The sequence below is a fragment of the Pleurodeles waltl genome, chromosome 6 (assembly GCF_031143425.1).
Source record: "Pleurodeles waltl isolate 20211129_DDA chromosome 6, aPleWal1.hap1.20221129, whole genome shotgun sequence".
NCBI classification, from domain to species: Eukaryota; Metazoa; Chordata; class Amphibia; order Caudata; family Salamandridae; genus Pleurodeles; species Pleurodeles waltl.
Genome location: NC_090445.1, coordinates 1,276,487,358 through 1,276,501,713, shown reverse-complemented (window position 1 = coordinate 1,276,501,713; position 14,356 = coordinate 1,276,487,358). Strand labels below are relative to the sequence as shown.

General features: G+C 40.9%; 1 protein-coding gene across 1 annotated transcript in view; it reads left to right on the top strand.

Annotated features, from left to right (window-relative positions):
* LOC138300803 (SPARC-like) overlaps positions 1–14,356 on the top strand; it is a 695,108-nt gene that overhangs the window by 158,549 nt on the left and 522,203 nt on the right. The window contains exon 2 of the mRNA XM_069240576.1: positions 3,007–3,080. Coding sequence (XP_069096677.1) covers positions 3,018–3,080 — 63 coding nt within the window. The 5' untranslated portion in view covers positions 3,007–3,017. The remainder of the gene's footprint in view (positions 1–3,006; positions 3,081–14,356) is intronic.

Below are 14,356 nucleotides of genomic sequence, written 5' to 3'. Positions count from 1 at the left end.
TTCTGCATGAGGCCTGGCAAAATAGGCCAAGACACTTGCTAGGTTAAGGCCTACAATTAATAAAGCTAAAGCATACTTCATAACCCTTAATATGATATATTACTGCATTAATCTAGTATATATTCGATATTTCATAAGTATTAATTATTAATTAGTACATTTCGTGAACATTGATGGCCATTGTTCGAGGTCACATTTTCAAATGCATGCATTATTTTTCTACGCTATTCATTTTCCTCATAAACTCATTATTCAAAATACATAAACACTCATTAATAATTTCAAATTAAAACACCTGCCCTAGCAGTACCGATCTACGATGACAAATTGGTCGCTAAAGCTTCCTTCACTCTCCTTGGTAGCGGTCGAGCAGTGAAGGCCTAGCTCAGATGGAAAGTGTGCGAGATGAGATGAGAATAGTTAGAGTATATAATTCAGTTATTGCAGTTGCAACAAAGTTAAATGTTGAGTCAGAGTTGTTCTTTTGTTTAAAACACCTTGTTGAAAGATTACATTTGTGTACATATAGCTACAATAAAAATATAACCAATGAAGGAAAAATCACTCAATTACATAAGATATCACATATAAGAAAAGGAATCCTTTGGCAACACAGAGCACAAAGTAAAACACAATGTAAACTGATTGTGATCAGTAATCATTATCCAACACTGTGCTCTTCAAAATGATTTTAGAACATAGAGGTTTGTATTCCTCAAGCGAACACAAGGTTCATAATCACTTATTGAGATTCCTAAAATACACAAAACACACAATACAAAGGGCCAAACAGTAGAGATGAAAAGTTTATGGCAAGGCAAATTTAGGAGCTTCAGTTTTGGTTTCAAATATTAAATGACCAGGAAACCTGATTTGTGTCCTTGTTTATGAGTAAGTCTTGAAAATACCTTCAAAGATGAACATGGTGCAACACAAATGTCTCTGTGTCACTGGGTCACTAGCTTCACTTCCAAAGAGACTGATCTGAGACCTGAAGAGAGCACATCGCAGTCTTTTTTTTTTCAGAAAAACTGGAGTGTGGGCCTACAGTCACAAAAGGAACACACAAGTGCAAAGCAAGCACTCTTAGAACTTCTGGATCAGAGCAGTGCAGATGCCAGTGGAATCTGGACCCCTGGAGAGCAAGACATAGTCAGAGACTGAAAAGTATAACTCAGTGACACTTCTTCTGTCATCAGGCCACTGAGGCTGGTGATGGGCATTTACTCATGTCATGTATCCAGTTTATATGGTCACTTTTTGGTAGTTGGGCAGTAGGCACCTTCCAATCAGCTTAAGCACATTCCTTTAGTTGACCAGTCTGGTTGGTCTCAGAGAGGAGAGCAATTGAGAGTGGCTGCCAGTGGACACAAAAGAGGAGCTGCAGTGTGAACCACAATAATGTTAATGAAGTATTGAGAACCTTAATTTGTGGTGAATGAAAAGACCTCCACCTGTGATTCATACTTTTATAGATGGAGGAAATCTGAAGAGATAAATAGAAAGAGATTATTTGGTGGATATGGATACGGCTATGGATATGGATAATGGTAGCTGAAGGATCCTCCTTCGAGGACCGTCTCTGTGGAAGTAATGGGAACTGGTGATGACAACATTAAAACATGCTGCACTGAATAAAATTAGGGGTGGGCATAATTTATGTAATTTGCTGTAGCGTTGTTACATGAAAGTACAGCTAAATTAAGTGAGATTACGCGGAATTACGTGAAGAACGTAGCCTACTATTTAGTGCTATTTATTTAACGCAAAATGCACTCTTACTTCTAAAATGGACCAGCAACTACATTTTGCTCTGAGAAAATAGTGCTAAATGCAACAGAACACGAACAGCAGGAGCCAGCAGCCTCTCACACTTGCTAAATTAATTGTTACTGTGCTCCTGCTGTAAGATTTTTGTGTCAAATTGCTCAGGATTATGAAAACTGGCGCAATTGTTTAATTTTCGGTAATTTTGCATCAAAACTGTAACGCTGAATTACCTACATTTCTTTGATTATTAAGGAATTATGAAAATAAAAATTTCACCCAGGATTAAATAAAAGTAAAGCTGCAGGAATTAATGTAACAAATTAAGGTTCTGTCAAGTAAAAAAAGAAACAATGTGCACCACCAAACTGTGTGGACATTTTCTGTGACAGTACTGTGGTAAATGTTGTTGGGAATTACTCTGTTGAATCCTTTATAAATAAGCCAGAGTGGAGGAGCTAATTATACAATAACTATAGATGTGGGTCCCCAAGATCGCCCAAAGCCACTACAAAACACACATTCATTATGGTTAACTCTGGTGTGCTGTGTATCTAAGGCAATGAGCTGTGTATACAAAGGTCAATAATTCACTTTGCTGATCTCCACCGTAGTGGGAAAGTGAGGCTCCCTATTTCTGTTTAGTGTAACAGCACTGAAGACTATGCTTATCTCACAGAGGGTGAACCTCCTATTAAGTGGAAGCAATACTGCTAGCACACAGGAAAGTCAAAGCTCATTATTAAGGTTACACATCTGGACTCCCTGGAGCAATATGACCATGGGCATCCTGCATAGTAACATTTTGCCAATGTTTTTCTGCCCCAAGGACGAGGCTACCTAGAGGCAAAATCAAGAGCTATTTGTGCATGGTTGCTTTGTTCAAGTCTAAATGGCTTAAAGGATAGCCCTCATGACTGTGATTAATAGCAATATTGCTCAATGTGTGGACACTTCACATCTATTAAATTTACTGTGTCAGTCAAACAGTTGTAACTACTGTAGTACCATTACAGAATTAAGGCGTGGCTCTGTTGTAGTATTGGCCTCCTGTTTTTCAACAGAGATAAGTGTGGCTGCTTTTTCGTGAGTTCTCACTGGAGGACGTGTGTTGCACTTCATACTCAATGTATGCTCATTTATTCCACATATGCACATGTATTGCTCTGTACGCAAACTGTTTCTCTTGTTGTGTCATTCAACTGTTCTCCTAACTGTAAATGTTTTTTTTGCACACAGGTGGACCAAAAATGCAGAGGTTTTGCAGTCTGGAGATGAGCCTGGTTTTACTTCAAGCTCTCTGCAGTGTCCCAGTAAGCACGTTAGTTCCTTATGAATATCTGATTCGGTTTTCATCCAGGTTTCATTACATTGTAGTGCATCTATGCAGAGCATGCTAGACCGCAACTGTGTTTCTCACACCGAAGTGACTCCCTCCTTCTAGCAATTCCTGCATCGTTATAACCTACCTTTTGAATAAAAACAAAACAAGTTATGAAAGCACACAAACGAGACATAGCATTAATGAAATAAATAACAGCAAGCATACCAATATAAGACCCAGAGCATTAGAGTGTACAAAGGTAAGGTAGATCAAAGAATGCATAAAAGGGCTATATTCTATTTGAGTATCACATATATACATGTTAACTTAGCAACAGCCCGACATAGGAATAAGGTAGAAACTAACTTCCAGATGAGACGCAGGTGCAAATACTAGAGATATCATTATTGTAAAACCAATTCGTTACTAGCTTAAAAAGTTCACAGTACGTTTCACGCTGCCTACAGGCAAGGTTTTCATGATCCAGGTCTACCCCCAAGAACTTGGCAACAGCACATGGACAAGTGAGCTTGGGGTCTGTCTGAAGAAGTTTGAGTGCAGTTCTGCTGCTACGGGTCCCAAGTAGTCTGCATATAGGATGGATCCATTTCTTATGAGCAGTGACATAGCCTGAACATGCAAAAAGGACATGGCCAATCGACTCAATATGAGCCTTACATACCTGACAGAAAAAATCACTATTTGTAGCCCATTTGACAGTAAATGATTCCAGGGGGAGAGTACCAACTCTGAATTGAAAATATAGGCCCATATTTATACTCTGTTTGTGTTGAATTAGCGTCATTTTTTTTACGCTAATTTGACGCAAACCTAACTCAATATTTATACATTGTCGCTAGACCCGTCTAGCGCCACAGTTATGGAGTCAGCATAATTTTTTATCATGAAAACCTACCTTGGGTCAATGAGATGCAGGGTAGGCGTTCCCAGGCAATAAATAACTCAAAAGCCTTAGCCCCTTATTTATCCTCCCGTGCTAAACTCACGCATGGGAGGAGGAGGGCGTTAAATAATGGCGCTAAGTCTGCTTAGCACCATTATTTAACGCCTGTCAGGGCAGGCATTAGGGGACCAGTGGGCTTTTTTCCATGGTCAGAGACCATGGAAAGAGCCCACAGGTGCCCTTCCCTGCCCCCAGGGACACCCCCACCCACCAACACCTGTAGGACACTTAAGGATGGGGGACCCATCCCAGGTAAGTCCAGGTAAGTATTTAAATTTTTTTTTTTAAGTGCCATAGGGTACATAACTTAGGCCCCCCCTACATGTCACTGTGCCCAATGCCCATGCCCATGTCCAGGTAACATAAGTCCCCTGCATATGGCCATTGGGCTGGGGGGCATGACTTCTATCTTTACTAAGACTGGAGTCATGTCCATGGGGTTGTGCATCAAAATAATCACGCTAGTCAGGTTAGAGTCATTTTTTTACTGTAACCTGACTAGCGCCATTCTTTTCCGCATAACCTCCAGTTACCTATACATCCCCTACCCAGTTAGCGTGAAACATATTGACGCTAACCAGGCCTTAGCACCAGCTAGCATCATAGCTAACATATGACGCCCAGCTGGTATCCAGGAATGGTGCTATACTTTTTGGCACAAACCTGTGCTAATGCAGGTTTGCGTCAAAAAGTATAAATACGGGGCATAGTTTGCAACCCAGAGGAGCAGTAATGGCATCCCAGTATGGTTCAAAAAGACACCCGCACTTCAAATCCAAAAGCTTTGCAGTTAAGGATGAAGTGGTAGCCAGTTGTAGTTCTGACTGCCTGCCAATATGTGTTAGGTGCCTTTGGATTTGACAAAGCCAGGTGATTTTATTAGCTGTGTTGGCCTCCACCACATCTTTAAGCGCCAACCTATACTGCGCCAGTGCAGGGTGAGACTACAACCTTCTCCAGAACAGGAAGGGCTGAAGTCTGGCTTTGTCAGCAATTGCATTCATGCCTAAATCATAGAATATGGCACCACAGGTGGGCTACCAGGGAGACAAGCTATACTTCTCAGAAATGTGTTTTCAGAGTAAGTAAGAGAAGATACATTAGCAAAAACCCACAACTCAGAGCTGTACAGCACAGAGTGTACTGCCTTTGCCTCATAAGTTTTGCAAAACGGGGCATTGGATTTTTAAAATGAATAGCTATGTTTTTTCACTATAGCGCCCAATGACTGCTTGTGTTTTGCTGTCAATGAATCAACCTGAGATTTCGAGGCAAGGGTTGAAAATAGGATGACACCCAGATAGTAAAAAAGCGTCTACCATTTCTAATGATGTGCCCCCATACTCTAACTTACACTCAACCAGCTTGTGCCTCTTGAGAACCATAAGGTTAGTCTTTGTGGAATTGATCTCTAGTCTGCAGGCTATGCAAAACGTCTTCAAAACTAATAAAAGCTGGCTATAGCCTGCTGTATGTCTTAGAGATCAATGGAGAGTTGCCTCAAAACAACAAGATGGGTGTTTTAACACCAGCCAAGGTGGGAACATCAATAGAAAACCTGACAGAATACAGACAACATCATCAAGAAACAATGAAAATAAGGTTGGGGCTAAAACGCAGACTTGCGTATAACGAAAGTTAAGTATAAGTATAACGAAAGTTTATGTCAATTTTCCATGGTTGCTCCATTGAACCCTGGCATAGTTATTGTCAACATCAGGACAGTGCATTCTCTACGGGCGACGTAATGCAAAAAACCAATCCTTATGCAATGTAATAATTAATGCATTGTGTGTTGATGCAGTAGGTTAACTTTTTGCATTTCAGAGATTTAGCTTGAAACATCATTAATGCTGTTTACAATGTATTGTTCATTTTCAAGGCTTTGCTGCAGGATTACAGGGTGTGGTTAGGGTGTGGTCCCTATTCTGAGGTCTTCTAGAATTCTTACCTGCAGTCTGGCTGGGTGTCGCATGTGGGTGGGACCTGGGTCTATTTAAGGGACCCAGCCCAGCTCCACGTGCTCACTATTCAGAGGTCCAGGTGCAGAGCAGTAGCAGTTTCCAGGGCTCCTATTCTGGAGGCCTACTTGGACATTTCCAGGCCACTGTCCCAATACCTTGGTGATCCTCAAGCAGGGCGGTAAGGCGGAGGTCGGGGTAGGCTCCCCGACTCCGTTTCCAGAGATTTTCGAGTTTTGGTCTTTTGACTAAATCGCGTGTGCGATTGTTTCTTGGCATTTAACCCTTGTATTTCAGATTGGCAGAGTGCGTGATCATTTTCTGGCATTTGAATCTTGATGGTTGAATCGGCAACAGAGTGCGCGATTCATTCTTGGCAAGTAACCCTTGCATTTTAGATCGTCAGAGTGCGCAATCATTTTCTGGCATTTTAATCTTGATGGTTGAATCAGCAACAGAGTGCGTGATTCATTCTTGGCAATTAACCCTTGCATTTCAGATTGGCAAGGTTCGTGATCATTTTCTGGCATTTGAATCTTGATGGTTGAATCGGCAATAGTGTGCGCGATTCATTCTTGGCAATTAACCCTTGCATTTCAGATCAGCAGAGTGCGCAATCATTTTCTGGCATTTGAATCTTGATGGTTGAATCAACAGCAGTGTGTGCGATTCATTCTTGGCAATTAACCCTTGCAGTTCAGATCGTCAGAGTGTGTGATCATTTCATGACATTTGAATCTTGATGTATGAATCAGCAACAGTGTGCGCGATTCATTCTTGGCATTTAACTCTAGCAGTACAGATCGGGAGAGTGCGTGATCATGTCAGGCTTTTTCGTCTCGCTGCACAGTCTGGCAATAAGCTGTGCAAAAGTTTCTAGACAATTGACTCTTGAGACCCAAAACCAAAAAGAGTGATATTCAATGTTCAGAGTATTCTTGAAACTCAGATCGAACAGAGTGTTATTCCATGTTCAGAGAATTCTTGAAACCTAGACGAAACAGAGTGTTAGTCAATTTTCAGAGTATTATTGAAACCCAAATTCAACAGAGTGTTATTCAATGTTCAGAGTATTCTTGAAACCCAGATTAAACAGAGTGTTAGTCAATGTTCAGAGTATTATTGAAACCCAGATTCAACAGGGTGTTATTCAATGTTCATAGTATTCTTGAAACACAGATCCAACGGAGTGTTGTTCAATGTTCAGAGCATAAGATGTTATTCTAAAAACGCTCATATGAAAGTTTGCATAATCCTTCTTTTATTTCCAGGTATTCAGAACCAAAAGGTCATGTTATTGAAAAAACTCTTGATCTCTCATGTCATCAAAGTATAGATATTTATAACAAAGTTCATAAAGATTAATGTGAAAGACTTTGCTATTGTGTTCTTAACTCTTGTTTCCACAGGTCTCCTTCCCCGCTGTCCCCAACCAAAAGCCCATCCCCCGCTTGGCCATTCTTTAACTCTGTGCTATAACGGATAGTAGAGTTTGAAGCTGCCAAGAGGTGGACATTTTGGCAACAGGCGCAAACCCCGAGGATTCATTCTCGCTGACAGTTATCTTTATGTAATCAAATCAATACGCCCAACAATTCAAAGGCATACCCATAGCGCACAGAACCTGCCAACGTTTGTTCTGGGGGACCAGATCAAAGGCTGATTTGAGAACAATTAAGGCAACATGTATACTGCTCCCGCCAATCTCCACCGTCCTCCATTATATTAGCAAAAGGTGAAAAACTTGGTCAATAGTGCTAGTTTGCTTCCCCCAGCTTGATAGGGGGACAAAATTTCATGATTGTAAGAAAATTGCCCTCTCTGAAGGGCCACCCCAAACCTTTTGCCTTCCTTTCTCCACTTTTTCTGACCTCATCTTTGTTGGCTTTAGGACTCAGGGCACTTTACCACTGCTAAAATGTGCTAAAGTGCATATGCTCTCTCCCTAAAACATAGTAACATTGGTTCACACAAAATTGGCATATTTAATTTACCTGTAAGTCCCTAGTAAAGTGCACTAGATGTGCCCAAGGTCTGTAAATTACATGCTACTAGTAGGCCTGCAGCACTGGTTGTGCCACCCACACAAGTAGCCCCTTAACCATTTCCCAGGCCTGTCATTGCAAGGCCTTTGAGTGCAGTTTCACTGCCACTTCGACTTAGCATTTAAGACTTTTTGCAAGCCTTAAACTCCCCTTTTTCTACATATACGTCACCCCTAAGGTAGGCTGTAGGTAACCCATAGGGCAGGGTGCTATAAAGGAAGGACATTTACTTATATATTTTACATGTCCTGGTGGTGAAAAACTCACAGATTAGTTTCTCACTACTGTGAGGCCTGCTTCTCTCAGAAGCCAGAATTATAACTGGCCTTAAATACCTTTAAGTGGTAGATTCTGATCTGAAAGGAGTAGCCCTGCCATGTTTAGTATGGCCAAAATGGTAATAGAAAATGCTGCTTACTGGTGAAGTTGGATTTAATATTATTATTTTAGAAATGCCACTTTTGGAAAGTGGGCATTTCTCTGCACTTCTTGCCTTCTGTGCCTTACAGCCTGTCTCCAATCCACGTCTGGCCTGTGCTGATTGACAGCTCCCCTTGTGCATTCTACCCAGACAGTCATAAACACAGGACACTCAGTCACATCTGCATTCATCTGCATACTGAATTGGTCTCCCTTGGTAGGAAGGGTGAAGGGGTCAAGGACCAGTGGCCTGCCCCACACAAAGGACTGAGAACTCCCTAAAGGGATCCTGGCAGACAGGGCTGGGTTGAAAGAGGAACTTTTGCACTTCAGAATCACTCTTTGAAGTTTCCCCCACTTCAAAGGCATTTCTGGGTATATATACTCGGTCTCCGACCCCACCAAATCGGACACTTCTGGATTTACACCTGGTCTCTGTCACAGGGACTGCCTGGCTGCCCAAAGTACTCATCTGGACTGCTTTGCTGGAAGGACTGCTGCCCTGTTTGTTGCTCCTGTGCCTGCTAAATCCTGACTCTGCTGGAAGGTCTCTGCCTTCCCCACAAGTGCTCTCCACAGGCTTAGATTGAGGTCGCCTCCTGTTCTGAAGTCTCAGGGCCACAAAGACTTCACCAAAGAGAAGAAAATCCCCATGTGTCGGACAATCGATGCAACGCCTAGAGAAATCAACGCAGTGCCTGCTTTGCAGCTGGAAAATTGCTGCATCGCCTACTGGGTCGACACAACACCTGCTCTTTTTGACCAGCACGTCAAGGATTTTCAATGCCCTGGGCATCAAATTAACACCACATCCCGGTGAGAAACCAAGGCTGCACTCCTGGAAATCGACGCATCATCTTTCAGCGCGGAAAGAAATGACTTATCGTCTGTGCTGTGCTGGAAAATCAGATACAGCCTCATATTTTTTTACATATCTCCTCATCTGTGACCCCGTGCATTGTTATTTTTGATGCATCCCAGAAATGTGTGTTACAAGGATATAACCACAGATTCTTATGGATTGGTACTCACTGAAACCTTTAAAAAGTGAGATTTTGAATTGTGCATATTGGATTTGTGATGTTTTTGTCTTCTTTTATTCAGATAAATATTATCTATTTTCCTAAACTGGTGTGGAGTACTTTTTGTGGTGTTTTCACTGTGTCACTGTATGAGTGAATGCACAATTATTTTACACATTGCCTTCTAAGTGAAGCTTGCCTACTCTGTGCCAAGCTACCAGAGGGTGAGCACAGGATAATTTTGATTGTGTTGTGGCTTACCCTGACTAAGACTGTGGTCCCTACATAACTGACTTTCAAACTAAGTTGAAGGATTCAACATTCACATTAGTTGACTCCTGTACCACAGCCCATTGATTGGTTGCGGTTTACCTCAGGTATCCATTTATTACCTGTACTGTTCAACTCTTCGTTTTTCCACTAGCCTAGCTGATCAAATCATTTACAGACTAATCGTTTACTTAGGCAGATGACAACTAGATTGTTTTAAGGATCAATACTGACATTGAAACTGCTTTTAGAATTGTAGGCTAGCAATAAAGAACTGGCTGTCTAATAATTTTCTTACACTTAACTGTAAAAAAGTCTAAAATCCGACAGTTATCTTTCCCTTCAATTTTCTAGCAATGCAACGATTGGCCTCATGCATTGTGGGAACCACCAGCACCTGCCAAAAATGTGAAAACTCTCAGAGTCATTTTTTATAACCAATTTTATTGGGTTTTTAGTACATTCACTGCTAATATGATAGGCAAACAGATAAGGGGTCAGCTGCCCAGAGCTGTGCACAACATTCCTTTTACAAACATCAGTGCTCTGCATCAGGAAGCAATCAGCATTTCTAGTTCTAATTCATAATATTCCTGCCATTCACCGTTGATTTTGGGATGTCGACAGACCTTTGCCGCATATTTGGGGTCCTCTTGCTGGGCGCACAAGTCCACCCCCTTGTGCCACATGGTCAGTGTAGGTAGATATGGACTGTTCCACAATCGGGCTGTATTTCTTTTTGCTACCTGGATGACAATGCCCATCAAGAGTCACATTTTATGCCTACCTATAGATGACACTAACAACTAGAGCAGTGCAACTTTCCTGCATATTTTACCTCCTTATTTTCAAAACGATTTTACATTTCTTTATCTCACAAGTTCACCATTATAAATTCATTCGTGTCATCCAGGCATAATTATTTGAAACCTGCCTGCTTCAGACTCCCCACTGAATCTGTTCTAAGGTTATAAATGACCCAGAACACAGTCGCTTGGATGCGTCTATGACTTTCCTTTAGAGAACACAGTAACCCACCTCCGTCATCCTTGCTCTGGCTTAATATTTCTGAGTTTTATAAATGCAAAATCTAAGTCTGGTCCACATGGCCATGTACGCTTTCCGTCTCCCTTGCCCAAAATTCCAGTGGAGCTAAGTATCACACCACCTCAGAGCAGCAGATACTTTCTTTCTCCAGGTCTCTACCTTGAACCGATCTCGTCTAGGAGGAAGTGCCTTTTGTGTATCGGGCACTGCTGTGTGAAATACCGTGGCTCTGTCCTTACTAGACATCCTAGCTGCTTCGTCTTTATATTATATTTGAAGTGCTCTACTCTGTTTACCCTGGAGTATGCAGTGCTGCTGAAGTCTGTTACTAGCTCAGGTCACCCAGACCTGGGCACCAGTGATGGCCCCTGCATGGTGACTGGATCAAATGCTTTATTTGGTCTTCTCTATTTTTCTCTATCGTCCTTCAGACTTCTTGTTCCCTAACAGATAGTTTTGTTAGTGCCATGCAGAAAAGTAAATTTACTAAAAGTGTCAAATATACTTCTAAATAATCTGTTTGGAGCAATTTGTGGTGAAGGAGGAGTCAGCATTGAATCTGTCCACACGAATCTGAAAATCACAAGTTCAAATCTTAGCAAGAAAGGTTCAGCTTTCGGATGTCTGTGAACTGAAAGTGAGCTCTCCAATTGCTATTTTAAGATACGGTTTCTGCATCAATTAAGGGGTAAGTATTCTTTTAATTAGTAAATCAGCCTGACAGTGGTAAACGGTTGCTTGTCACTGGAACAGTATAGGCATGTGCTACTTTTGAATAGGAATGTAGCAGCATTTGTTGACATATTTAAATAAAAAATCATAACACAATAATGTACAGAAAGCAAAATCACAGCACAATTAAACATAAAAGGGCGCAGCACAAAATACAGCCAAAATAGCAAGCAGCTCAACAACCATTCAACACAACATCACGTTGCAATAATGCAGTTCAAAAAACAGAAACATAAAAAACAACTGAACATATATACACGGCAGATAAATGTAACGCAACTAAAATGCACAAACATTCGTGTAACACATTCCCCCCACCTAGAACCTGCTTTCATCATATGGTAGTAAAACGTGTCTGGCCTATGCTATTTATAGTACTTAAAACAAGTTTCCATCTTCAAACCAGGCTGAAGTTGTTAAAGGAAGAGAACGATATAACATACCTGTGTAAAATGGACGCGCCATGCCCTTCATCCTTAAATAAGAAAAACCTGAAGCTTAATGGGCAGGGATATCCAATATTGGCGCTTGCTGTTGATAGAGCGGTCCGTACTAATAATTTTACCTGTGTTCGGACGCTCTTTAGGCCGATGAATCTTTTGACTAAGTGGGACTCTCTGTACTCTATATCGATCAATTTCCTTAAATCAATAATTAATAACGAACATAAGCAATACCTTGATCAACATAACACTTGACAATTAATCCAGAATACATTTCGGCGAACCCTGACCTTTCAGTCAGGAATAACCACACCAGTTTATTCAAAGCTAGTGAATTTTATTTCCCTATATTAACAAAGCTAGCACAATATAGATGTGTCTCAACACCAAATGATAAACATAAATGAACATTAATAGCTGTCCATAGCGGCGAAACAGGTGCAATCTATGTAGCATTTGAATCACAAGGCATTCGATAATAGCAATGCAAATCACTAATACGATAATCTGTAGTGAACTAATTGCATACATTTAGTCAGCATAACAAGATCTCAAATTGCATCGTGCGACATATGGAATCCTCGTCTAACCTCAAATTAGCATCGGCATGTGGGACTTCATGCAAAAACAATTTAGCAACATTAATTTAGAAAACTCCTAACTAGGGCTCTTATCAAAATCAGCAGTTGGTTACCTAAAGGAAACACAATGCAATTTTACAATTTCCTTTCATATTTACCAATTACGATCAGCAATCAAGGAAGTCTTCGTCTCACAGGTACCGTTTCTCGATCAGCATGGGACGGGGCAAAAGGGGCAGGGGTGGACGGGGCAATTACCTCACGGCGGCAAGGTAAAACTACTACTTCATGCAAGGGATCAAAGTTAAAGTCTCTAGGGCAAGAATCATTAAAGTCTCTTTCTCTCGATTAGAGAAAGCATCAAAGTCTCTCAAATGGCGTCGCAGCAAAGTGGGCCATAATAGCTGCAATGTCCTGCAAAATGGGGGGTATCGAGCTGGTAATGGCGGATAATAGCGCAATCGCTACCTTCTTCTCGTGCACCTGGTTTTTATAGCCAACAGTTCAAATCCAGTAGGGTCTTCCATTGGAGGGTTCATAGGTTAGCTTCAAATTGTCCAATCAAAAACGACAGTTCTCAAGCTTTTACTTAAGCATACATTATCCTTGGAGATGGGTACGCAAGTTGCAACATTTTATACCAATTAACTCACTTTCAGAGCTTCCATTGTCCGCACCTGCAGATCGACCTTGGAGTAAAGAGAAAATATGCCAGGCTGGCACGAAACCTTAAGATAAGCATGTGAACGATCTCAGTGGAAAAGTACAGCTTCAAGCAAAAATACACGTTTATTAGCACATTGGAAAAATACGAGCATTTAAACCGTGAGACCAGGCAACTAGGCAGAAGCCTGCACTAAAGTTATGCTAAGCTAGAACATTTCAAACAAGCAAATCATAGCACACGTTTATAATTATGTCGGATTAGTGCAATTCTAATACATCACGTTATATAAAGCACGCTTATAAATGTTGGCAAACTACTCTGAGGGCACATTTTGTCCCCGTACAATCTTTATTAGTTCGGTTAAAGTCACACATGATTATTTCACACTACGTTTACGCGTTAATAAATGTAAAACCTTAATTTTCTGCTTCATCAATCCCTCCTCTGATGACTACTTGTCATCACACCAAACCATGCCCACAAATTTTATTCCATTAAAATTCTGTCAGTTCCCTTTTCCTTTTAATTCCCCTAGTTTGCGCTTTGTATTCTTCTGCCATTCTTTTCATAATTTTCTCTTCTTTTCTTCTCTTAATTCTTTCCATAATCATTATTATTCCCCTTTTTATTCCCCAAATTCCAAATATGCAAATTATCACTATTAAAATTCCCTCTATTATTTTTAACAATATTCCATTCCAAATTCCCCCAATCCAATGTCCCACTGAAGCAATACCTTTTCCAACCTTCTCCCACACTCCTGGTTCTTTCAATTCCTTCAAATCTGCACTCTCTTTTGTTAGATTAGCAAGCATAGTTTTAATTTTCACACTATTGTCTGGAATATAAGTACAACAGTGTCGTGCACCAAGCATTTTGCAAACGCCACCATCCTTTGCTAAAAGAATGTCTAAAGCAAGCCTATTTTGAAGAGTCATAGCTCTTTCCGCTGCAAGTTCAGCATCTATCAGGATTATAGCACCTGAAAACTTTGTCAACATGTTATCCACTATAGTAGACAACTTTCTTATTTTGAGGGAATTCAGCACAACTCCCAATGAAGGAATCATGGCTCCAAATATATCTCCTACCACAGCAGCTGCGGTCTCTCTT